Source organism: Drosophila mojavensis, unplaced genomic scaffold, assembly GCF_018153725.1.
Source record: "Drosophila mojavensis isolate 15081-1352.22 unplaced genomic scaffold, ASM1815372v1 contig_80, whole genome shotgun sequence".
Taxonomy (NCBI): domain Eukaryota; kingdom Metazoa; phylum Arthropoda; class Insecta; order Diptera; family Drosophilidae; genus Drosophila; species Drosophila mojavensis.
In genome coordinates this window covers 11,920,924-11,946,205 of record NW_025318906.1, presented here as the reverse complement: position 1 = coordinate 11,946,205, position 25,282 = coordinate 11,920,924, and the positions used below count along the sequence as shown (strand labels likewise).

Sequence of the window (25,282 nt, the reverse complement as noted above, 5' to 3'; positions counted from 1 at the left end):
TATATACGATCGTTCACAATCTTCGACTTATATTTACAAGCAGTACTCAACTAGAAATCTATTGATAAAACTCAAATGGGGCTCCTGAAAAGTTATTAGTTTCTATTCAAGCGAAACGTTTAATTATATAGAATTTAATTTTTAAAAATAAAATAAAACAAAACCATTATACCCTGATTTCCCATTTTCAATGGGTTCAGGGTATAAAAACACCACAAGCTATTGGTTTAAAAAATAAATCAAAATTGTATTTATAAATAATATTTAGAATGTATTTTAATTATTATTAATGCTTAAATGCCATCAAAAGTATTTCTTTTCTACTGAGCTACCCTCGCTGTCAAATCGATGGCCATCGATGAGTCTATAACATTGGTTTATACATATTATATATCAAATAATTTATTGAAAATGATATGGTTTTTGCACACTTAATACACACTCCATACATACTTTAGCTCAACAGTTGGCAATTGGAAGTCGTTGGAGACAGCATGGCTGACAGGGAGAAACTCGTAAGCAAAACTATATTAAGTCCGCAATTTGTCCTCACATCGCAATTATTGGTTAACTTCTAGATTTTGGATACTTCCTTTGGGGCTCCAGCAAATGCTCTCAAAAAGAAGGAAAGAGCAGGGCTGCCCTGGTGTTTTGCGAGTAGTTTCCTGTTCTTTTGGGTACTTTTGTTCTTTGCCGTTGTAATTCCGATTTTCTATCGCTTGCCCACGGCTCTAACAATGGATGACGCGAACAATAATCAATTCATAGCACAGCGTGCATACAAACAATTGTACAGCTTATCTAATATAGGTCTGAAAATGCTTGGCAGTAACGGAAATGAGATCGAGGCGGTGCAGTTCCTGATGAAGGAGCTAAACCAAATCAAAGAAGAAGCTCTTCGAGATTATTTCGATATGGAAATCGATTTATCACAGGCCTCTGGAACTTTCGCCTTAAAACATTCACTGCGAGTCTACCAAGGAGTACAAAATATTGCCGTTAAGCTAACGCCCAGAAACAGCACGAGTGAGTCCTATCTCCTCGTAAATAGTCACTTCGATTCCAAGCCAGCAACTCCGTCTGCTGGCGATGCCGGCTTTATGATTGTCACGATGCTGGAAGTTCTGCGTGTTATTGCAACAACAAAACAAAGTATCCAGCACCCAATCGTATTTCTATTCAATGGTGCAGAAGAAGGTGCTCTCGAGGGTTCGCATGGCTTTATAACTCAACACAAATGGGCGTCGAACTGCAAGTGAGAAGAACAAATAAAAAGAATAGAAATAGAAGTTATATTCCCTAATTGTAGAGCCGTCGTTAATCTCGATGCTGGGGGCAGTGGTGGGCGAGAAGTGCTATTTCAAAGTGGACCTAATCATCCATGGTTGGTAGACGTAAGTTTAAAATTTGAGAAAGTTCGAATTATATATTTTTATGGATAACAATCTGATTTCGTAGTACTACAAAAAATATATTAAATATCCCTTCGCTACAACTATGGCGGAGGAAGGCTTCCAGTCGGGCACAATCCCATCAGATACAGACTTTCGACAGTTCAACAAGTACGGAAAACTACCAGGTAAGAGCGATGTCTCTAGCTATGGAACATTCACATTAAAATTCTTACTAACTAGGCTTGGATATGGCGCAATGCATAAATGGCTTTGTATATCATACAAAGTACGACGTGATTGACATAATTCCGCTGGAGTCCCTCCAGAACACTGGCGATAATATTCTCAGCTTAGTGCGAGGCTTGGCCAATGCAACAGAACTGCACGATACAGAGGTAAGGCTGAATTTCCAATAAAATTATATTTACTCAACCTTTATTCATCGTATAGGCACACGGGGATGGTCACGCAGTGTTCTTCGATTTCCTGGGCCTCTATTTCATCCATTATTCAGAGACAACGGGCATATTTATAAATCTTGCTGCTGCTGCATCTGCCTTGATTTTAGTTTTCCTATCGATGTGGCGCATGTCTGCTGTTTCTCATGAATCATTTTCGAATGTGGCACACGGTTTTATATTAGTTTTGATCATCCAGACTATCTGCTGTGTACTCGGACTAGCACTTCCCTTAATTGTGGCACATGTAATGGATAATTGGCAGCAATCGCTCACTTACTATAGCAGCCCCCTCCTGCTGATCGGCTTATATGTGTGCCCATCACTGATTGGGCTTAGCTTGCCCTTGACAATCTATTTTTCATTCCAACACAACGTAAGTGTAGTAAACCCCAAGGGAAAACCTTAACTCAAGCATTTGTAACATTTTACTTCCTTTATTAGGCTAAAATATCAAGATCCTATCATCTTCAATTGGCATTGCATGCTCAGGCTGTTATCCTGGCGATCTTAACAATTGCTCTCACAGCCTACGGATTGAGAACTGCATATATATTGGTGATTCCACTTATATTCTATGTGCTAGCTTTGGCCTTGAATTTATTAACTACGCTGCATGATCGAGGCCTTGCATGGACAGGCTTACTCAAGGTCAGCCAGATAGTGCCATTCCTGTACAGCAGCTACCTCTTTTACTTCTTTATTGTGGTGCTGACTCCAATGGGTGGTCGTTCATTTAGTTCTTCTAACCCAGACATAAGCATTGCTCTCCTAAGCGCAGCGGGAACGATACTTTCATTTGGTTTCTTGGTAAGCTTTATATGCAAATGTCTTATAAATGATAATCAATATCTATCATTTCCAGCTACCGCTAATCAACACTTTTCGACGACCCAGCTTTGTGGTGCTCACTCTGATTACTATCACGGCCCTCGCTCTATACTTAGCTAGTAGCACGCAAATTGGATTTCCTTATAGAGCCAAAACCAATGGACAGCGAGTAGCTTATTTGGTGAGTATTGATAGAAATTGACATACATATTTTATAGTGCCATAACTGTTCCCGTTGCAGCAAGTTCGAAATATATTCTACGAATACGATGGAACTCTCAGCCGGGATGAGTCTGGTTATTTGTTTAACTTTCAAGATCGGCTCAAGGAGAAGCCTCTCTTGGGCACAAGCGTAAATCTGACTGGCTTGATAAGTCTTAAATCGAAATGCGAGCAGCATATGATGTGCGGCATGCCTTTATATGATTCGACTTATGTCTTGAATCGCCATGAAGCCAAGTGGTTGCCCCGCTTTGAACCAATCGAGCCTCCGGCGCGGACAGAGCTCAGCTTGCTAAGCAAAACCATTCAGAATACCACAACTGTGCGATTTGAGTTCAATTTAACGGGTCCTCCTCAAATGAAACTCTTTATTCAGCCTTATGAAGATGTCTTACTAAGCAACTGGTCCTTCTTGCAAATCTATCTAGAAACCCCATTAGTACCTCCCCTGCCATACTTCATCTCTTTCAGCTATGGCATAGATAAGTCCCCATTGCACTTCTTCTTAGAATTCACGGTGAGTTGAAATATGAGTGACTAAGAATTTTATGAAAATTGATCTTCACTTCATAGAAACCGAACGGAGACTTTGATGTTCCCTTATTCCAACTGGGTGTATCTGGACACTATATTGGCCATCAGGGTGATGCCCAAAGTGTAAAATTCGCATCTTCGTTTCCCCCATATGCAATTCTGGAGCAGTGGCCCGCACTTTACCAGCGATTCATATTTTAAATTGAAGTCCAAATAGTTGAATGAAAGAAAGAGTGTAGAGTAGACGGGAATAAACTCACAAGAAAATAATCTGATTCAAATGTAATATATACAGTAAATTAGCTTTTAGATAACAATATACATACTCAGAGAGCTCGACGAAGCGCGTTAGCAGCAAGGCCGACAAACTCTACTATATATATACATAAATCCTAAAAATATGATATGAATGAAGATTCACAATTATCTTAAAAATAAAGCATACTTTTAGGGATATTTTGATCATTGAAATGCACAAAGTATTACAGCCAATTATAATAATAATAAATAATAAAATTACAAAAAATGCATATATATCTAAAAAGTTGAAATAAAAAATTATATACATATAAAAATTATATTTATTATATATTATATACATATTTGCACTGTATACTTATGATATGATAGCGGAGTTGCAGATAATTAAGATTTTCTTAACAGACTCAAATAATGAAACTTAATTGGTTTACAGTCTACAAATACATGTAGAAGACAACGATGGAGGACAAAAAGACATTTAAATCGATTGTAATTAACTTTATATGCATTTCACAGCCGAATAATATTCCATATTGATTGATATGAGGAGAGTAGGAACTAATATATAAATAAGTATATGCTTATGTATGGACTGGAAATTTTGTCCGATATATAATATAAAATTTCTATTGGGCTTTAAATATGTTCTGCAGTCGGCGACCCATTTAATGCAAAAATTATAATACTTTCTGATAAGATGATAAGTATTGATAAGTAAAACGCCAGGTACACTGATGTGAATATTTAAGTCTGAGCTCACTTAGATACCGCGACATAATTGCTAATTGGGCTCTTTGTTAAAATAAAAATATAAATTGGCCTTATCTTCATATCATGATAATAATATTATATTACACTGTTCGACAAAATCTAATTTTATTATGATAGATATTATTATTTTTAGGGCATTTAACTCTAAACCTTCTTAGCTTCCGGAATGTATGTGTGTTCCAGTTTAGACTCTAAACTTATTTATTCCCTTCTGTATTTTATGCGAACTATGTTTGAATCAGCATACGAGCTTATATACGAGCTGATTGTGATGCTAGTTTTTCTGCGTATTTAAGGCTGGGTCGTCCTATGACTTCTGCGATCGGCCTATCTCTATCACTAAGTTTTTGACACGCAAGATATCTCTAGGCCATCTTCATAGCACTGAATGTCAGAACGGTGTCATTTGACTCTATTGACCGAGTCTTTGTTGCTCAGTGTTATTGGGTATAATTTGTCATGGGCACATCATTAAAGACGCGCAAATAAAACACAATATAATATAAACATTAAATATGGACACAGATAAAAGCAGAATAATCTCTATTGATGAATAAGTATATTGTTAAATACAAATGGGTATATTAACACGTTGAGGAACTTTCTTTCATATAAATTTGAATTAATTGTAATAATATGCAATATAGACATACGAATATTAAAAAAAAAAAAATTCAAACAACCAATCTATTGCTAGTCTACATTATATGATTTGATTGTCACTCCTTCCCGCAATCTTGGATAGCCAAACGTGAAGTAACGTTCCCGAAACGTGAAGCAATCAATGAATTGGGTCTATAAAGTATATCTTTTTAAATTGCCATTTTAAAATTGTGAATTTGATTACTTTTTTGACAACTATAAAAGCGGCCACCAATTGCCTAAGATCCATAGTGCTCATTGGGAAGTTCTTGGGATCACATCAGCAGATAGGAACTTCATCTAGGAGCAGTATGGGTGACAAGGACAAGCTGGTAAGACACTTGTTAAATACTTAAATTTTCAATTTCTTAAAGTTCAAATATTAATATTATATAGATATTGGCAGAGTCTGCCGAAGCTCTCAAAAATGTGGACAAAAGGGAGTCGAGCTCAAAAGTCCCTTGGTATTTTGCGAATGGCTTCCTTTTGTTCTGGGGACTTCTCTTTTTTGCTGTGGTGCTGCCTTTCTTCAATAAGCTGCCCACCCCGTTGACTATGGAGGACGCAAAGAGAAATGTATTCATAGCTGAGCGGGCCTACAACAATTTGTACAATCTGTCCAATATCGGTAACAAATTGACTGGCAGCAAGGAAAATGAGGTGGATGCAGTTAATTTCCTTCTAAGCGAGCTTGCACAGATCAAGGCTAATCTCCAAGAAGATATTTTCGAAATGGAGATTGATGTGTCAAAAGCAACCGGGTCGTACCCGTACAAAACTGTGCTGAACATGTACCGAAACGTTCAGAGCGTTGTTGTGAAATTGTCGCCGAAAGCAAGCAACGATGAGAACTATCTTCTGGTGAACAGCCACTACGACTCCAAGCCATACACTGCATCTGCCGGAGATGCGGGCTTTATGATCGTCACGATGTTGGAGGTTCTGCGTGTGATTGCATCCACTAAACAAACCCTAGAGCATCCCATAGTCTTTCTATTCAACGGAGCTGAAGAAAATATGATGCAAGCAAGTCATGGTTTCGTAACACAACACAAATGGGCATCAAAGTGCAAGTGAGTAATTTAGGTTACTGTTCAATCAATAGGAATGTAGTATATAACATATAACCACTGCTTAATAGAGTTGTCGTCAATCTTGATGCTGCTGGCAGTGGAGGTCGTGAAGTACTATTCCAGAGTGGCCCCAGCCATCCCTGGCTCGTCAATGTAAGTTTTTTCTGTTTTTCCAGAAATACAATTACAACTGGAAGCTAATTTATACACTTCAACAGTATTACAAGAAATACGTCAAACATCCGTTTGCAACCACCATGGCTGAGGAAGTCTTCCAATTGGGAATTATTCCATCTGATACAGATTTCCGCCAGTTCAATACGTACGGAAATATTCCCGGTAAGAATATTTGGCCAACACTTTTGACTTGACAATAATTTTTGCAAATATTCTATAGGCTTGGATATAGCCCAAATTACTAATGGCTATGTCTACCATACCAAGTACGATCTTAGCTCCATAATTCCTCGTGGGTCTTTGCAGAACACTGGCGATAATTTACTTGAGCTCGTTCGTGGCTTGGCTAATGCAACCGAGTTGAATGATATAGAGGTAATCGATTAAGCTAAACACTGTTTGATGCGAATTATGCTGAAACTCTTAAGTTTTTATTGATAGGCTTATAAAACAGGTCATGCCGTGTTCTTTGATTTCTTGGGCCTTTACTTCGTCAATTATTCGGAAGCCACTGGAAAATCGATCAACTTTGGTGTTGCCGGAGCGGTCCTGATTTTTATTTTCATTTCAATGTGGCGCATGTCCGCCGTGTCCAATGCTTCCTTATGCAATGTGGCCAGCTGGTTCATTTTGGTCATCATCGTCCAGATAATTTCCTTTGTACTCGGCCTGCTGCTGCCTATTGTAGTAGCATATGGAATGGATGCTTTGGGTCTATCGCTGACATACTATAGCACACCCTTGCTGGTGGTCGGTCTCTACGTGTGCCCCTCACTGATTGGCCTCAGTTTGCCCATCACCTTGTACTACTCTGTGCAACGCAACGTAAGTTCATTGATTCTACATGCTGTTAAACTTGAGCATTTGCCAATCTATGTTCCATCCCCAGGAGAAAATATCGAACGCCTACCATCTGCAATTGGCATTGCACAGCCAGGCCGTCATCCTAGCTCTTTTAGTCCTAGCTGCCACCGTCTATGGCTTGCGCACCAGCTACATCTTCGTAATCCCACTGGCCAGCTATATGATATCCCTGGCCATTAACTTGCTGACTACTCTGCATGATCGTGGCTATGCCTGGACGGGTGTCCTCAAATTGAGCCAGGTGATTCCTTTCCTATACAGCAGCTACGTGATCTATACCTTCGTGGTGGTGCTGACCCCAATGGGTGCGCGTGCTGGCAGTGCCTCGAATCGGGACTTGTACATTGCAGTACTAGCAGCCGTTGGAACTGTTCTCTCGTTTGGTTTCTTGGTAAGTGGAAAAATATATATTGTTTCCCCCAGTGGTGGTAACGTATTTTCATTGATCAGATCCCGGTCATCAACGCTTTCCGCAAACCCAGCTTCGTGGTTCTCTCCCTGTTTCTGGTGACTGCTATTTCTCTGTATCTCGCCAGTAGCACACAAATCGGATTCCCCTATCGACCCAAGACCAGTGGACAACGAGTTGCATATTTGGTGAGAATCTTATATTACTTGCATGTATTATCTTGTATATAATTCTTGATATTATTTGCCACATTTCAGCAAGTGCGCAGCAAGTACTACGAGTATGATGGCACACTCAGCAAGGACTTCTCCGGATACCTGTTCAACTTCCAGGACAGGCGAGAAGACACGCCCCTAAAGGGCACAAAGGTCAATCTAACGGGATTGGCTAGCATTAAATCGGAGTGCGAGGAGCACATGATGTGCGGCTTGCCCTTGTTTGATTACCGCTATGTTCAGAATAGACTTCAGAGCAAATTTCTTAAGCGAGATGAGCCTGTTCAAATACCAGAGCCACCCACAACATTGACCAAAATGGCCAAGACAAATATTAACGCAACAACCGTTCGCTTGGAATTCAACGTAACTGGACCCACCTACTTGAGCTTGTTCATAAAGCCCTATGAAGATGTGACTATCAGTGGATGGTCGTTCCTATCTAGCCATCTGGCCAAGCCACCAACAGCTCCGCTACCGTATCATATCTATATAACACACGGTATTGACATAACCCCATTGAACTTCTATGTGGACCTTACGGTAAGAGCCTCTTCGAGCAGTCTCACATTTCCATTGACACTAAATACTCTTCACTCTTTCATCTGCTCACCTGTAGAAAGCTGACGGCGACTTTGATGTGCCAGTGCTACAACTTGGAGTGTCCGGACATTACATTCAAAGTCCTGGAGACGAGGAGGCAGTAAAGTTTGCTTCGTCATTCCCCTCCTTCTCCATATTGGCACAGTGGCCTGCGATATATCAACGCTATATATTTTAAATAGAACATTTATAAAGCCGATTCATTCAAAATAATTATAACCAATAAAAGAATGCAGGCAAATATGAGCAGCAGTTGTTTGAATTGCTTATTGGAATGGTACACCGACCACATTAAATTTTTGTTTTCGAGCTAATGGCTAAATATCATCAATAATTTACATTATGCTTTCCGCAGCTAGCCAAACAGTTTACCTTTTAAGCAAATTCCATTAGGAATAAGCAAGTCAATTAAATATAAACGGTTCCAACATGCAAGACAACAAATAGAGAAGAGTAAATAGAATAAACATTGGAGCTACTAGAACAAGCAAAGAGCTTTGACTAATCAGTTCTCGTTTGCGCCCTTACGCAACGCGTCGAATCACGTTCGCCGAGTACTTGGATGAGCGCACAAGCATTTAAATTATAGAGAGCATCCGTACTAAGAATTTCAGATAAGATGTGTCTCAGAGCTGCCGCGTCTATTCCGCGCAAGCTGAGAGATCAGTTGAGTTGGATGCGTCTTGATGAGATGTTACGCGCTATTCGAAATCGCATTGACTCTTGTCAGAGCAAGGTACGGCTAAAGGATAATTCAATTAACAATACCCATCATAATGAGTGATTAATTGTTGGTTACCTATCGACTGGAGTGATTAGAAATTCTAATGAAGCCAAAGAAATTATCATTGCGCTAATTGGCTTTATCAGCAATTAAATATGAGGCGAAGCTTTGTTTTTAATCAGTGTTAATTTATTGCTCAGCCATAAAAGTACATTTATTTTATATATACCTATAGAAGCAATCTGTTATACAAACGTACATACATTTTGGCACACGCATGCTGGAATGTTTATTTATGTTCGCAAAGCTATTCGACACACACTTTATAAATAAGCAAATCTATTATTTTTGTTTTGTGTATGCCGAGGAACGCCCTTGAACCACTGGAACCTTTGCTGGAATAATTTATGCACTAATGTGTAAATACTTAAAGAAACAATTAATTGCTGGAGAAACATAGAAACTACAGAATTTGTTAGCATACATACTTAATTATAAACTATATTCTAGGTGATGTCATCAGCCGTGATGTTATCATTTGTACTCTATCCCATGATGTTAAACTAATAGGTTTTTAAAAACTCTTCCATTATACATCCTATTAGATTCGTGATGAGCCTGATGATGTTTCCGGTAATGCAAATGAAAATGATGAGAATCCCAAAATACCTTGGTACTTTGCTAATGGGTTTCTGCTCTTCTGGGGACTGCTCTTTTTCGCCGCGGTATTACCCTTCTTCAACCGGTTGCCTACGGCTCTAACAAATGAAGATGTTAACAAGAACGAATTCATTGCCGAACTTGCGTACGAGAATCTCTACACTCTCTCTAACATTGGCACCAAATTGACTGGCAGCAAAGAAAACGAGATCATCGCGGTTAATTTTATTCTTAATGAGTTGAACAAAATTGAAGAAAATCTGCAGGATGACTTTTTCGATATGGAAATTGATTTATCGCAAGCGGCCGGAGTTTTCCCATATGCTACAATGCTAAACGTCTACCAAGGCGTTCAAAACATTGCTGTTAAATTAGCTCCGAAGAATAGCACAAGTCAAACCTATCTCCTGGTCAACAGCCACTTCGACTCGAAGCCCTTCACACCGTCTGCCGGCGATGCAGGATTCATGATAGTCACGATGCTGGAGGTCTTACGTGTCATTGCCTCAACAAAGCAGCCAATTGAACATCCGATTGTCTTTCTCTTTAATGGAGCTGAAGAAGGCATGATGCAAGCATCTCACGGCTTTGCCACTCAACATAAATGGGCTCCATATTGCAAGTAAATTTTTCCCCAAACACTATCTAAAGCTCATAACTTATTTAACCCAATTTTGATCGCAGAGCTGTTATTAATCTTGATGCTGCTGGTAGTGGAGGTCGCGAAATTCTATTCCAAAGTGGTCCCAACAATCCCTGGCTTGTAGATGTAAGATATTTCAAATGTACCTACCAATTCAGTGTCAAAAATGATTCTAATTATGATAATTAATTCAAGTATTACAAAAAATACGCCAAACATCCGTTCGCAACGACGATGGCTGAGGAAATTTTCCAAGCTGGAATTATTCCATCGGATACAGATTTTCGGCATTTCAATTTGTATGGTAAAATTCCAGGTGAGCTTTGTTATACATTTTTCTTTCTTCGAAGAAAGCTATTGATTTATTTGAAACAGGGCTGGACTTGGCGCAATGTTTTAATGGATATGTCTACCATACCAAATATGATCTTATCGATGTGATTCCTCGTGAGTCTTTGCAGAATACCGGCGATAATGTGCTTAGTCTGGTTCGGGGATTGGCCAATGCAACTGAGTTAAGTGATAAATCGGTAATAATAATGATTATAGCAATAGTTCTTCCTTTTTAATTAAGCCATGTTCATCTCTTAGGCACCCGTGATGGGTCACGCAGTCTTCTTTGATTTCCTTGGCCTTTACTTCATCCATTATTCCGAGACCACAGGCATTATTTTGAACTTGGCCATTGCCATAGCCACTCTTATTTTGATTTCTGTTTCGATATGGCGCATGGCGAAGGTCTCCAACGCATCCGTTTCCCACGTGGCGTGCTGGTTTTCTGTGACCCTGATCGTTCAGGTTATTTCCTTTATTCTCGGACTGCTCTTTCCTGCAGTAGTGGCATGGTTTATGGATAGTTTGGGGCAATCGCTGACTTACTTTAGCTCTCCGATGCTGATTATTGGCCTGTACGTGTGTCCCTCCCTGATCGGCCTAAGTTTGCCTTTGGTCGTCTACTCTAGTATACATCGCAATGTAAGTAGGGGCTCAAGTGTCTATTTTATCATTAATTTACAATAACTTCTATGTTCTAGAAAAAGATCTCCACCGCTTATCATATTCAACTGGGATTGCACAGCCACGCCGCCATTCTGTCTCTTCTCGTCCTTTTTCTGACAGCCCTCGGCATACGGTCAACATATGTTCTTGTAATTCCCCTGATTTTCTACTCACTGGCCCTGGCCATCAACTTGTTGACCACACTACACGATCGTGGCTTTGCTTGGATGGCTCTGCTCAAGGCGGGACAGCTAATTCCTTTCCTATGCAGCAGCTACAGCTTTTACATATTTATTGTTGTGCTGACACCAATGGGAGGACGTGCAGGTAGTGCCGCTAATCGAGACGTATTAATTGCGGTGCTGACAGCAACTGGAACGATTTTATCGTTTGGGTTCTTGGTAAATACATTCTTTCATTTATTATTATTGGGGCAATGAACATCTATAAAATATTTTTTATTTTTAGCTTCCGCTCATCAATATTTTCCGACGCCCCAGCTTTGTAATATATTCCTTGCTGGGTGTCACAGTTCTGGCTATGATCTTAGGCTGCTTCACGCCAATCGGATTCCCTTATCGATCAAAGACCAATGGACATCGGGTTGCTTATCTGGTGAGTATTTTATATCGTTTATTTAGTGTTCCTTTTCAATCTAATCAATTCCCCTTTCGATTTCAGCAAGTGCGCAACATGTTCTACGAGTACGATGGCACACTCAGCAAGGACGAGTCCGGCTACTTGTTTAGTTTTCAGGATCGCCGCGAAGAAAGGCCACTACTGGGCACCAATGTCAATCTGACCGGGTTGGTTAGCATTAAGTCCAAATGCGAGACAGAAATGATGTGCGGCATGCCTCTGTACGATTATCGATTCACTAAAAGTAGACTGCAAAGCAAGTGGTTACCACGATCTGAGCCAATTGTACCACCGGAAATAAGGGGTCTGGAATTGCTCAATAAAACTATACTAAATGCTACCAATGTTCGCTTTGAATTCAACCTAACTGGACCCTCGCACATGAGTTTGTTTATCCAGCCCTACGATAATGTGAAGATAAGCAACTGGTCGTTCATTCCCAGCTATCTTAATATGCCCCCGCCATACCACATCTATCTAACATATGGCATTGACAATTCTCCGTATAATTTCTTTGTGGAAGCATCGGTAATAAATACTATGAAGATTTGCACATTTCAATATAACAGATATATATACATTATTCATATACTTGCAGAGCTTACACGGCGACTTGGGATTTCCTCTATTTCAAATGGGAGTATCTGCGCATTTCATTGGAAACGAAGGAGATGCCCAAAGTGTGAAATTCGCATCTTCATTTCCGTCCTACTCAATTTTGGCCCAGTGGCCTGCATTATATAAGCGTTATGTGTTCTAAGTTAAAATACTCGTATGTATTGTAAATTCTCACATAAAAAAATCAATACAATGAGAATTGTATTAAAAAAAAAAAATTATATGTTAAACTAATAAAACTGCATCTGATTAACAACTTTTGTTTCACAATTCTTTCCCATGCAAGACGCTTACAAGCTAAGCTGATTGCTACATACTCTTGAACCAAACTATTATACCCTTTTAAATTTGTTTTCCTTTGGGTAGAACACCGTTTTTATTTCTTTTTATTACCAACAAATCGCCATCATAAAAACTGTTATTAAAATTTATCATTTCACTTTTAAGATAACACAATATCGTAACTAATAACGGCGCGTACTGAAACTGTGAAAGTCAGTTCTCATTTGTAAAACGAACCGTGAAGATATAAACATAATGGGGAACACGGAAAAGCTGGTAAGAGCCAAAAAAAAACAGTTTGTTTTTAAATTTCAACAGAACTCTAATAATTTTCTATATATGATGAACAAAGCTTCTTATTGAATCCGATGATGATCCGATGGCCAAAAGGAAGTCTACTTCCAAGGTACCTTGGTACTTTGCAACTGGATTCTTACTGTTCTGGGGACTTCTCTTTTTTGCCATCGTAATTCCATTTTTCAATCGCTTACCCGCTGCTCGCACACTAGATGACGCTGACAAAAATGTCTTCATTGCCGAACGAGCGTACAAAAATCTATACACCCTATCGAATATTGGCACCAAATTAACTGGCAGCAAGGAGAACGAGATCGAAGCAGTTCAATTTCTTCTCAGCGAACTTGCAGTCATCAAGGAAGCTTCGCTCAACGACTTTTTCGATATGGAAATAGATTTATCACAGGCCTCAGGATCCTTTCCATATAAAACTGCGCTGAACGTCTATCAAGGTGTTCAAAATATTGCTGTCAAACTGACTCCAAAGAACTGCACGTCTGAGACGTACCTCCTCGTCAACAGCCACTTCGACTCGAAGCCTTTCACTCCGTCTGCCGGCGATGCAGGATTCATGATAGTCACGATGTTGGAGGTTTTACGTGTGATTTCAACGACAAGGGAAACCTTTCAGCATCCGATTGTCTTTTTATTTAATGGAGCAGAAGAAGACATGATGCAAGCATCGCACGGATTTATTACTCAACATAAATGGGCTCCAAAGTGCAAGTAAACTACGTCTATTCTATTTATTCGTACAGAATACCTATATAATACTTATAATTGTAGGGCTGTTATTAATCTTGAAGGCGTTGGTGGTGGACGTCGAGAAATTCTATTTCAAAGTGGACCCAACCATTCATGGCTTTTAAATGTAAGTTTCAGAAAGGAAATTGTCATCAAATTATAGAAATAGTTCCCTATTATTTAACAGTACTACAAAAACTACATTAAATATCCTTTTGCTACGAGCTTTGCTGAGGAAGTATTCCAATCTGGCATTATACCATCGGATTCAGACTTCACTCAATTTAGAGAATATGGCCAAATTCCGGGTATGTACCTATTATTAAGATGCGCTACGCAAATGTATTATGCATTTTATCATTAATCATAGGTTTGGATATAGCTCAAATGAGTAATGGATATGTCTATCATACAAAATATGACGTGATCGATGTGATACCTCGCGAAGCCCTACAGAACTCTGGAGACAATGTACTTAGCTTAGTAAAAGGACTGGCCAATGCAACAGAATTACACGATACCAAGGTAGATTTACTATAAGCTTACGCACAAATCCGAAAATGAGCTAATCTTTCACTGTTTCATTTTATAGGATCACACGGGTGAATCCGCTGTCTTCTTCGATTTCCTGGGACTCTGTTTCATCCATTATTCAAAGACCACAGGAATATTCTTAAACACTGGTGTTGCAGCAGCTGCTTTTATTCTGATTTTCATTTCAATGTGGCGCATGGCAGCCGTTTCTAATGTTTCGTTCTGCCACGTGGCATGCTGGTTCACACTGGTCCTTATCATCCAGGTTATTTCCTTTGTACTCGGACTAGCCCTTCCGTTAATTGTATCATATGTAATGGATGATTTGGGATTATCGCTAGTATTCTACAGTACGCCGATACTAGAGATCGGCTTGTATGTATGCCCTTCACTCATTGGCCTGAGTTTACCCATCACAATCTATTATGCTCTACAAGGGAATGTAAGTTGTCAAATAAGTTCAGTGTTGGATTATTAAAATAATTTTCCATTCACAGAAAAACATCTCTACCGGCTATCATATCCAACTGGCATTACATAGTCAGGCCGTCATCCTGGCTATTCTAGTCATTTGTCTCACGGCATTTGGAGTGCGTTCAGCATATATTCTTTTGATTCCGCTTATTTTCTATATCTTATCCTTGGCCTTTAACTTACTGACAACTCTACACGATCGTGGCTACGCCTGGGCGGGACTTCTTAAAGCCAGCCAGATAATTCCTTTCCTTCACACCACCTATATCCTTTATGTTCTGATTGTAGTTCTTACTCCAGTTTGTGCTCGATCAGGAAGCGCTTCTAATAAAGACTTGCCCGTAGCTGTCTTGGTAGCAGCAGGAACGGTTCTTGCCTTTGGTTTCTTGGTGAGTCATTTCATTTTTATAATAGTAAAGGCGCTATAACTACTCTATTTACAGGTGCCACTTATTAATACTTTCCGACGTCCAAGCTTAGTGGTGTTCTCTCTGTTGGCGATCTCAGCTCTTTCCATATACTTAGCAAGTAGCACACAAATCGGGTTTCCATTTCGACCAAAGACAAGCGGACAGCGTGTGGCCTATCTGGTAAGTAGATTATATAATTCACAGCTATTCATTACTTTTTCTTAAATATTTTTAATATATTTACTTTATATTTTATATTCAGCAAGTACGCAATAAGTTCTATGAATACGACGGAACTCTCAGCAAGGATGAGTCGGGATACTTGTTCAATTTCCAAGATCGTCGCAAAGAATCTACGTTCGTAGAAGCAAATGTCAATCTGACTGGGCTGTACAGCATTAAGTCAAAATGCGAGAAGCAAATGATGTGTGGCATGCCGTTGTATGACTATAGATATGTTCTGAATCGACTGGAGAGCAAATTTCTGCCACGTACTAATCCCATCGAGCCACCAGCAGAAACAAAATTGGAATTTTTAAACAAAACTATACTGAATCCTACAACTGTTCGATATGAATTTAACTTAACAGGACCTTCCCACATGAGTTTGTTTATCCAAGCCTATGAAGATGTTGAGATAAGCAACTGGTCGTTCTCACGTAGTTATTTGGATAATCCTCCACCGTATCCATTGTCATATCACATATATTTCATTTACGGCATTGACAACTCTCCGCTTAACTTCTTTTTGGAATTCACTGTAAGTGCACTCTGTAGATGGTTTTTCCAGTTTAAGTTTGACTTGGATGATTTTTACATTTATAGAAGGCGGACGGCGATTTCATAGTACCGGTATTCCAGCTGGGAGTTTCTGGGCATTATATTGAACTAGAGGGTGACGCAGAAAGCCAGAAATTCGCATCGTCCTTCCCATCCTACGGAATTCTTGCCACATGGCCTGTACTCTACCAACGATTTATTTTTTAATAAAATTTTATAAATACGCATATTTTGAAATATTTGGTATATCAACTATTCAAAGTAAATAAGATTTTCCATCATATATCAATGCGTATACTTTTTTCGGACTCTGATCGACCAGCGTACGATTCACAACATAAATGTATACTATGCTTGATGGTCATTGCATAGTAACAATAATAGGAATCGGTAATTAGCACACCTAATCTTCATAACAAAGCCCACTTAAATCATTCGATATTTGTTGATATCGAGACGTCGTTAAATAATAAATATAAATTCGAGTGCTCATAGTAATCATTTTATAATCAAATAAACATAAACATTAAATTTTGCGAAAAAACGATTAATATCCATGAACCTTAACAAACGAGAATTTTGTATTTTTGATAAAACTTATTAGAGCACCGCAACCGCAAATTTAATCATCGACAAATAAAAATATTGTATCCAATAAATTTTAAAGTTATAGAACTGATAAATTGTATTAAATAAAAGAAAAAAAAAATATTTGTTTTGGTTTTTAATGTACTCATTAAAATTTACTAAATTTCATATACGAATATTTTATGTTTTTTACATCGACTAGGTGACAGTTGTAGCTAAAAGGCAGGGTATTCTTTGGTCTATGTTCTATATTAACAGCCTCATGACTTTTTATGATTTCAAATTTCCGATAAGATTTCTATGCACTATAAAAGACGTTCAGATTTCGTATATACTACTTAGTTCCTCTTCAGAATACTTTGTGCTCCAACTTACAGCCAAAATGAAGTCTAATTTTAAGGTGCCTTGGCATTTAGCATGTGGATTTGCATTGTTCTGGATTATACTGTTCTTCGCTGTTGTAATTCCTCTGTTCTATCGGTTACCCACGGCTCTCACAATGGAGGACGCTAAGAAAAATGAGTTCATTCATCAGTTAATGATTTTATTGCCTATCGAGCAAAGTAGTACCAGTAAAGATCGTGTTTTTTTTTTGTTTTTTAGATAATGAATTGGCATCATAAAAATGATTATTTAAATCGATTTTATACAATATACTTCAGATAACACTGTTCAAAACCTATAAATACCGTCAGCTTTTAACTTGACTAATTCAGTTCTCATATGGAGGACCATCATTTCAAATCAGCAGAGACTCACGCAGCAAAGAATATGGGGGACAAGGAAAAACTGGTAACATCTGAAAACAGTTTCGTCGCTTAAAATATTACTTCATATCTTCTTCATACTTAAGCTAATTTCCGAATCCGAAGAGACTGGCAGCAAGATATTAACCAACAAGAAGTCTACTTCCAAAGTACCTTGGTATCTTGCAACTGTATTCTTACTGTTCTGGGGACTTCTCTTTTTTGCCATCGTAATTCCATTTTACAATCGCTTACCCGCTGCTCGCACACTGGATGATGCTAACAAAAATGTCTTCATTGCCGAACGAGCGTACAAAAATCTATACACCCTATCGAATATTGGTTACAAACTGACTGGCAGCAAGGAAAACGAAATCGAAGCAGTTCAATTTCTTCTCAATGAACTCGCAGACATCAAGGAAGCTTCGCTCAACGACTTTTTCGATATGGAAATAGATTTATCACAAGCCTCAGGATCGTATCCATATAAAAATTTGTTGAATATGTATCAAGGTGTTCAAAATATAGCTGTCAAGCTGACTCCAAAGAACTGCACGTCTGAGACGTACCTCCTCGTCAACAGCCACTTCGACTCGAAGCCTTTTACGCCGTCTGCCGGCGATGCAGGATTCATGATAGTCACGATGTTGGAGGTTTTACGTGTGATTTCAACGACAAGGGAAACCTTTCAGCATCCGATTGTCTTCTTATTTAATGGAGCCGAAGAAGGCATGATGGAGGCATCGCACGGATTTATTACTCAACACAAATGGGCTCCAAAGTGCAAGTAAGCTAAGCTAATTATATTTTTCGAACAAAATGCTTATTTTATAATCGTAGGGCTGTTATTAATCTTGAAGGCGTTGGTGGCGGAGGTCGAGAGGTTCTATTTCAAAGCGGACCCAATCATTCATGGCTTTTAAATGTACATTTATAGACACCAAATCTGATTATAATGCTAATTAAATTTGTTTAACATTTAACAGTACTACAAAAAATACGTAAAATATCCATTTGCTACCGTTGTCGCCGAGGAAGTCTTCCAATCAGGCGTTATACCATCGGATTCAGACTTCACTCAATTTAGAAAATATGGCAACGTGCCAGGTGATTATGTTAAAAACACTATTAAAATGTTAAAATAGATCTATGCTTAATTAAATTCAATCTTTAATAATAGGTTTGGATATAATTCAACTTACAAATGGATATATCTACCACACAATATATGACGTGATCGATGAGATTCCTCGCGAAGCCTTACAGAACTCAGGAGACAACATACTTAGCTTAGTTCGAGGCTTCGCCAATGCAACAGAACTGCACGATACAAAGGTATTCTTCTATATTATTGCTAATATATTAATAATAAACTGATGATGCTTTACTTAATATTGTTTTTAGGCGCACATGGATGGAAACTCTGTGTTCTTTGATTTCTTGGGTCTCTGCTTCATCAGTTACTCAGAGAACACAGGAATATTCTTAAACATTGGTGTTGCAGCAGCTGCCTTCATTCTAATTTACATTTCAATGTGGCGCATGGCAGCTGTTTCTCAAGTTTCTTTCTGCCACGTGGCATGCTGGTTGGCATTGGTCCTTATCATCCAGGTTGTTTCCTTTGTACTTGGACTTGCCCTTCCAGTAATTGTCACATATGTAATGGACATTTTTGGACTATCACTGACCCACTACAGCACCACTATGTTGTTGGTTGGGCTTTATGTGTGTCCTACCCTAGTTGGCCTGAGTTTACCCACCACTATATATTATACCTTCCAACCTAATGTAAGCTAAGATAAAACCAGTATTCTTTACCTTAAAGAAAACTCAATCTTCCTTTCCATTCCCAGAAAAAAATCCCTAATGGCTATCATCTGCAACTTGCGTTACATAGTCAGGCCATCATCCTGGGCCTTTTACTTGTTGGTCTCACTGCATTTGGATTGCGATCAACATATATTATTTTGATTCCGCTTATTTTCTATATCTTATCCTTGGCCTTTAACTTACTGACAACTCTACACGATCGTGGCTACGCCTGGGCGGGACTTCTTAAAGCCAGTCAGATAATTCCTTTCCTTCACACCACCTATATCGTTTATATCCTGCTTGTGGCTCTTATCCCGATTTGTGCTCGATCAGGGAGTGCTTCCAATAAGGACTTGTACATAGCTGTCATCACAGCACTAGGAACTGTTCTTTCGTTTGGTTTCTTGGTAAATATTCGTTTACACTATTTCGACTCGATAATTTCTTACAAATATTCTAACAGGTTCCACTCATTAATATTCTCCGACGCCCAATCTTAGTGGTGTTCTCTCTGTTGGCGATCTCAGCTCTTTCCATATACTTAGCAAGTAGCACACAAATCGGGTTTCCATTTCGACCAAAGACAAGCGGACAGCGTGTGGCCTATCTGGTATAATTAGATTATATAATTCACAGCTATTCACTACTCGTTTCGAGTTTTATATATTTACTATATTTATTTAATATTTTATATTCAGCAAGTACGCAATAAGTTCTATGAATACGACGGAACTCTCAGCAAGGATGAGTCGGGATACTTGTTCAATTTCCAAGATCGTCGCAAAGAATCTACGTTCGTAGAAGCAAATGTCAATCTGACTGGGCTGTACAGCATTAAGTCAAAATGCGAGAAGCAAATGATGTGTGGCATGCCGTTGTATGACTATCGCTATGAATCGAACAGACTACAGAGCAAATTTTTGCCACGTACCAATCCCATCGAACCTCCAGCAGAAACAAAATTGGAATTTTTAAACAAAACTATACTGAATCCTACAACTGTTAGATATGAATTTAACTTAACAGGACCTTCCCACATGAGTTTGTTTATCCAAGCCTATGAAGATGTTGAGATAAGCAACTGGTCGTTCTCACGTAGTTATTTGGATAATCCTCCACCGTATCCATTGTCTTATCACATATATTTCGTTTACGGCATTGACAACTCTCCTCTTAACTTCTTTTTGGAATTCACTGTAAGTTCGCTCTGTAGAAAGTTTTTTCAGTTCAAGTTTGACTTAATTGATTTTTTCATTTATAGAAGGCGGACGGAGATTTCGAAGTACCGATATTCCAGCTGGGAGTTTCTGGGCATTATATTGAGCTAGAGGGTGACGCAGAAAGCCAGGAATTCGCATCTACGTTCCCATCCTTCGGGATTCTCGCCACATGGCCTGTACTCTACCAACGATATATTTTTTAATACACAAACAATACAAATATAATAAAATTTTGGCAGTTCTGATACCAGAGCAAAAAAAAAAAGTAGTAGCAAATCATTTCTTAATTCTTTCTTTTTAGCACTCCTAAGAAATGCCTTATATAAAGGGAAGAAAATATGTACAGCTTGTTACATATCCATACCTCTAGAGTCTAGACATATGTCTGTATATGATAATTATGTTATCGTTCATATAGTCTATACTTTATGGTTTAATCAATTTTTGGAAATTGATTCTTATCGATCTCATCTTATCTCCGAAATATAATAATTGATTTATATTATACGATACACGATATTTATTGATATCGAAACATCATTAATTCATAATTGCTATGATCACATATTGATAATTTCATAAGAAAATATAAATACATATGTTACCAAGTAGCAAATCTATATTTTAACTACAAAATTAAATGCAAAGAAAGTGGTTTACTATCTTCAAATAAAATTACCTAAAAGGTATTTAATAATAATTCGAGGTTTCAAAGAAATACTGTATGTTTAACTCTGTGACTTACTCACGGTAGTTAACACGATGATAATCATGAATCAATTTGTTATTTATGATTTAATTAGTGATTTCTCTTTCTTGGAGCTATAAATTTGAATACCCCATAAGAGTATAAATGATTAAAATCAATTTAAAACAAGACTATAAAGAAGATAAGGAAAGGAATTGTATTGACTGTTGGTTATATTAATGAATATCATCCAAATCGTACAAAATATTCATATAAAATTAAGCAACTTGAATACCTGAAGAGCTTTGTTAACAACACAATTCTGTCTCTTAGTTTTTGTCATCTATATAATTAATATTATACATTATGTATACACATGTGTATTTGGCACAATTGACTATAGAGTATCTCGAAGTCTACGCATTTTAATTGCTATATTCCCATTTATTGCTTTTAAAGCATTAATTTTACAATTCCATATTTTAGATAAGATTTTGCTTAGCTATAAAAGCCATCTACGTTTTCCAGAGTCTTCAGTACAAAGCTACGACTTCATAGATACGGTAGATAATTAAGAAGCAGTATGACAGATAAGGAGCAACTAGTAAGAAAAACTAGTATTAATATTTTTAACTTCTATATAAAATATTCGTCTTATAAAGATGTTAGCCGATTCTATGGAAGATCCTGGAAGTGAAGCCCAAAGAAAATCCAATCCAAACAAGTCAAAGTTACCTTGGTATTTTGCGAGTGGGTTCCTGCTCTTCTGGGGGCTGCTCTTTTTTGCTGTCGTAATACCTCGTTTCTATAAGCTACCAACGCCGCTGACAATGGAGGACGCAAAGAAAAACGTATTCATAGCTGAGCGGGCCTACAACAATCTTTATACCCTGTCCAATATCGGTACCAAATTAACTGGCAGCAGGGAGAACGAGGTTGAAGCAGTCAACTTTATATTAAAGGATCTAGCAGAAATCAAAGAAGCCATGCTAGATGACTATTTCGATATGGAAATTGATGTGTCTCAGGTGTCTGGAGCGTTCCCGTACAAAACCATGCTGAACATGTACCAAGGCGTTCAGAATATTGCTGTAAAATTATCGCCGAAGGGCAGCAAGAGTGAGACGTACCTCCTGGTCAACAGCCACTTCGACTCGAAGCCATTTACACCGTCTGCAGGTGATGCTGGATTCATGGTAGTCACGATGCTGGAAGTCCTACGCGTGATTGCAACAACAAAAGAGACATTTGAGCATCCGATTGTCTTCTTGTTTAATGGAGCTGAAGAGGGTGCTATGCAGGCATCTCATGGCTTTATAACTCAACACAAATGGGCGCCGAACTGCAAGTAAGCTTTATTTGATCCATTCTCAGTAGTGTTTCTAATGAATCAATTTTTAGGGCTGTCGTTAATCTTGATGCTGGAGGTAGTGGAGGGCGAGAAATTCTCTTCCAGAGTGGTCCCAATCACGCATGGATTGTGAATGTAAGCTATTTAGAAATGAAGCAATCCCGCACTTTTTAAAACTTGTCCATAGTATTACAAAATTTATGTGAAATATCCGTTCGCAACGACCTTGGCAGAGGAAATATTTCAGACAGGCATTCTCCCGTCCGACACAGACTTCCGACAGTTTAACATCTATGGCAACATTCCAGGTAAATATGTGAATGCTGGCTATTTGAATGCCGACTATATGTATTCCTGATTTTAGGCTTGGACATGGGTCAATGTATAAATGGATTTAGATATCACACAATTTACGACACGATCGATGCGATTCCTCGTGGATCCCTCCAGAACACCGGTGATAATGTGCTCAGTGTGGTTCGTGGCTTAGCAAATGCTCCAGAATTGCACGACCTAAGAGTAAGAGTAGATTTCTTGGATGAAAATTGTTATATCAATTTCAATATTTTTTTCACAGGCTCACCGGAACGGACATTCTGTCTTCTTCGACTTTCTTGGATTCTATTTCATCCATTACTCAGAGACAACGGCAATATATTTGAACCTGGGCGTTGCTGGTGCTGCCTTAATTCTCATTTTCATTTCAATGTGGCGTATGACATCTGTGTCCAACATTTCCCTATTCCACGTGTCTTGCTGGTTCACATTGGTCCTAGTCGTCCAGATTATTTCTTTTGTCCTCGGACTTTTACTTCCTGCTGTAGTGGCATATGTCTTTGACTACTTGGGATTGTCGCTGACTTACTATAGCACCCCGTTGCTGATAATCGGCCTTTATGTGTGTCCCTCGCTGATTGGCCTCAGTTTACCTGTCACAATCTACCATATGTTGCAGCAAAACGTAAGTTGAATATCTGCATAAATAAAATATTTAATAATTAATTTTCTATATGCAGGATAAAATATCAAATGCCTACCATCTGCAATTGTCGCTACATGCACAAGCCATTATCCTAGCGCTGTTAACCATTGGTGCAACACTATTTGGCCTGCGCTCTATATATATCTCAGTGATTCCACTCATTTTCTATGTTTTATCTTTGGCCTTCAATTTGTTGACCACTCTGCACGATCGTGGATATGCCTGGACGGGCGTCCTTAAACTTAGCCAGGTGATTCCTTTCCTGTATAGCAGCTACCTCTTTTATACACTCGTGGTAATACTGACACCAATGGGTGCCCGAGCAGGCAGTGCCAGCAATCGGGACTTGTATGTTGCCATCGTAGCAGCACTAGGAACTGTTCTTTCCTTTGGTTTCTTGGTAAGTTTCCTTAGCGTCGGCTCTCATTCAGAATATTTCTCAAGAATATTTGTTCCAGGTTCCACTCATTAATAGTTTCCGACGTCCAAGTTTAGTGATTGCCTCTCTGTTGGCTGTCACAGCTGTCGCCATGTACTTGGCCAGTAGCACCCAACTTGGATTCCCGTATCGTCCGAGAACCAACGGACAGCGTGTTGCCTATCTGGTAAGCTTCACTATTAGCGTTACTTTAGAAATGATATCCAATGTCTTACCTTCACATCTCAGCAAGTGCGAAACAAGTTCTACGAGTACGACGGAACTCTTAGCAAGGACGAGTCTGGCTACTTGTTCAATTTCCAGGATAGACTTCGAGAGAAGCCATTCGTGGACACAAATGACAATCTGACTGGGCTGGTTAGCATTAAGTCGTTATGCGAGGAGCACATGATGTGTGGCATGCCCTTGTTTGACTATCGCTACGTTCAGAATCGGCTTGAGAGCAAATGGCTTGCCCGATCTGCACCCATCGAGCCAAAATCATCAACAGAACTAGAATTGGTATCCAAAACCCAAGTAAATGCGACAATTGTGCGCTTTGTGTTCAAACTGACTGGACCTTCTCATATGAGCTTGTTCATCCAGCCCTACGAAGACGCCAAGATCGTTAACTGGTCATTTTCCCTTAATTACCTCAAATATCCACCAGCGTATCCGCTTGCGTTTCACATATATTTCAGATATGGCATTGACAGCTCACCGTTGACCTTTTGCATAGAAATATTGGTAAGTGAAGTTTTTTATAGTTTTCATCAAAGAGTACAATATTTATATAATGCATTCACTTTAATTCAATTAGAAATCTGATGGCGATTTTAATGTACCTTTGTTTCAACTGGGAGTCTCTGGACATTATATTGGTGATAAGGGAGATGCTGAAAGTGAAGAGTTTGCCGCATCGTTCCCTTCCTATTCCATCTTAGCCACTTGGCCTGTTCTATACCAGCGATTTATTTATTAATTATGAAAGATATTAAACATTGAAATAAATGTGTACATGCTGCGTAATATGTTTAATGTATACGAAACAATAATCAATTCTGCAATATTTATATGAAATGCACTTTTTAAATGTTCGATATTGATGTGAATGCTTTATCGATAGTCAAATACTTATTTGAAAGCTGTGACAATAATACACTGTTATTGAAGCTCATCTTGTAGAAATTACTCATTTGGCGTTGTTAACAGTTAACAT

General features: G+C 38.6%; 5 protein-coding genes across 6 annotated transcripts; all 5 read left to right on the top strand.

Annotated features, from left to right (window-relative positions):
- Nucleotides 1-466: 466 nt before the first annotated feature.
- Nucleotides 467-3,714, top strand: LOC26528525 (endoplasmic reticulum metallopeptidase 1). Its single transcript, XM_015163766.3, has 10 exons — nucleotides 467-515; nucleotides 579-1,255; nucleotides 1,310-1,394; nucleotides 1,459-1,579; nucleotides 1,635-1,789; nucleotides 1,845-2,228; nucleotides 2,297-2,662; nucleotides 2,718-2,864; nucleotides 2,925-3,422; nucleotides 3,479-3,714. The coding sequence occupies exons 1-10, from the start codon at nucleotides 495-497 to the stop codon at nucleotides 3,638-3,640; spliced, it is 2,616 nt and encodes an 871-aa protein (XP_015019252.1). The 5' UTR covers nucleotides 467-494; the 3' UTR covers nucleotides 3,641-3,714.
- A 1,646-nt stretch (nucleotides 3,715-5,360) lies between these two features.
- LOC6579592 (endoplasmic reticulum metallopeptidase 1) lies at nucleotides 5,361-8,700 on the top strand. Its single transcript, XM_002005439.3, has 10 exons — nucleotides 5,361-5,445; nucleotides 5,510-6,186; nucleotides 6,255-6,339; nucleotides 6,405-6,525; nucleotides 6,584-6,738; nucleotides 6,805-7,188; nucleotides 7,253-7,618; nucleotides 7,678-7,824; nucleotides 7,894-8,394; nucleotides 8,471-8,700. The coding sequence occupies exons 1-10, from the start codon at nucleotides 5,425-5,427 to the stop codon at nucleotides 8,630-8,632; spliced, it is 2,619 nt and encodes an 872-aa protein (XP_002005475.2). The 5' UTR covers nucleotides 5,361-5,424; the 3' UTR covers nucleotides 8,633-8,700.
- Nucleotides 8,701-9,058: 358 nt separating this feature from the next.
- LOC26528062 (endoplasmic reticulum metallopeptidase 1) lies at nucleotides 9,059-12,993 on the top strand. Of its 2 annotated transcripts, none has more exons than XM_015163765.2 (10): nucleotides 9,059-9,190; nucleotides 9,784-10,460; nucleotides 10,523-10,607; nucleotides 10,677-10,797; nucleotides 10,857-11,011; nucleotides 11,073-11,456; nucleotides 11,522-11,881; nucleotides 11,949-12,095; nucleotides 12,162-12,647; nucleotides 12,718-12,993. In XM_015163765.2, the coding sequence occupies exons 1-10, from the start codon at nucleotides 9,074-9,076 to the stop codon at nucleotides 12,877-12,879; spliced, it is 2,694 nt and encodes an 897-aa protein (XP_015019251.2). In that variant the 5' UTR covers nucleotides 9,059-9,073; the 3' UTR covers nucleotides 12,880-12,993. The 2 variants fall into 2 exon arrangements, with proteins under 2 accessions (XP_015019251.2, XP_015019250.2); XM_015163764.2 differs by having other exon boundaries at nucleotides 11,516-11,881.
- Nucleotides 12,994-13,218: 225 nt separating this feature from the next.
- Nucleotides 13,219-16,541, top strand: LOC26528436 (endoplasmic reticulum metallopeptidase 1). The gene is made up of 10 exons (XM_015163763.3): nucleotides 13,219-13,295; nucleotides 13,372-14,042; nucleotides 14,103-14,187; nucleotides 14,248-14,368; nucleotides 14,431-14,585; nucleotides 14,653-15,036; nucleotides 15,092-15,457; nucleotides 15,512-15,658; nucleotides 15,741-16,238; nucleotides 16,304-16,541. The coding sequence occupies exons 1-10, from the start codon at nucleotides 13,275-13,277 to the stop codon at nucleotides 16,463-16,465; spliced, it is 2,610 nt and encodes an 869-aa protein (XP_015019249.2). The 5' UTR covers nucleotides 13,219-13,274; the 3' UTR covers nucleotides 16,466-16,541.
- Nucleotides 16,542-21,824: 5,283 nt separating this feature from the next.
- On the top strand, nucleotides 21,825-25,118 carry LOC6579590 (endoplasmic reticulum metallopeptidase 1-like). The gene is made up of 10 exons (XM_032730227.2): nucleotides 21,825-21,916; nucleotides 21,975-22,660; nucleotides 22,714-22,798; nucleotides 22,851-22,971; nucleotides 23,028-23,182; nucleotides 23,241-23,624; nucleotides 23,680-24,045; nucleotides 24,104-24,250; nucleotides 24,313-24,810; nucleotides 24,884-25,118. Exons 1-10 carry the CDS (start codon nucleotides 21,896-21,898, stop codon nucleotides 25,043-25,045), a joined length of 2,625 nt encoding a protein of 874 aa, XP_032586118.2. The 5' UTR covers nucleotides 21,825-21,895; the 3' UTR covers nucleotides 25,046-25,118.
- Nucleotides 25,119-25,282: the final 164 nt, after the last annotated feature.

Bases quoted from the DNA above. Each gene is read 5' to 3' on its own strand.
- LOC26528525 (XM_015163766.3), top strand. From the start codon at position 495: ATGGCTGACAGGGAGAAACTC. The intron at 1,256-1,309 runs GTGAGAAGAACA...CCCTAATTGTAG, and splicing joins AAATGGGCGTCGAACTGCAA to AGCCGTCGTTAATCTCGATG. The intron at 2,865-2,924 runs GTGAGTATTGAT...TTCCCGTTGCAG, and splicing joins GACAGCGAGTAGCTTATTTG to CAAGTTCGAAATATATTCTA.
- LOC6579592 (XM_002005439.3), top strand. From the start codon at position 5,425: ATGGGTGACAAGGACAAGCTG. The intron at 7,825-7,893 runs GTGAGAATCTTA...GCCACATTTCAG, and splicing joins GACAACGAGTTGCATATTTG to CAAGTGCGCAGCAAGTACTA. The intron at 8,395-8,470 runs GTAAGAGCCTCT...GCTCACCTGTAG, and splicing joins ACTTCTATGTGGACCTTACG to AAAGCTGACGGCGACTTTGA.
- LOC26528062 (XM_015163764.2), top strand. From the start codon at position 9,074: ATGTGTCTCAGAGCTGCCGCGTCTATTCCGCGCAAGCTGAGAGATCAG. The intron at 9,191-9,783 runs GTACGGCTAAAG...ACATCCTATTAG, and splicing joins TTGACTCTTGTCAGAGCAAG to ATTCGTGATGAGCCTGATGA. The intron at 11,882-11,948 runs GTAAATACATTC...TTTTATTTTTAG, and splicing joins TTTTATCGTTTGGGTTCTTG to CTTCCGCTCATCAATATTTT.
- LOC26528436 (XM_015163763.3), top strand. From the start codon at position 13,275: ATGGGGAACACGGAAAAGCTG. The intron at 14,188-14,247 runs GTAAGTTTCAGA...ATTATTTAACAG, and splicing joins ACCATTCATGGCTTTTAAAT to TACTACAAAAACTACATTAA. The intron at 15,659-15,740 runs GTAAGTAGATTA...TTTTATATTCAG, and splicing joins GACAGCGTGTGGCCTATCTG to CAAGTACGCAATAAGTTCTA.
- LOC6579590 (XM_032730227.2), top strand. From the start codon at position 21,896: ATGACAGATAAGGAGCAACTA. The intron at 22,799-22,850 runs GTAAGCTATTTA...ACTTGTCCATAG, and splicing joins ATCACGCATGGATTGTGAAT to TATTACAAAATTTATGTGAA. The intron at 24,046-24,103 runs GTAAGTTTCCTT...TATTTGTTCCAG, and splicing joins TTCTTTCCTTTGGTTTCTTG to GTTCCACTCATTAATAGTTT.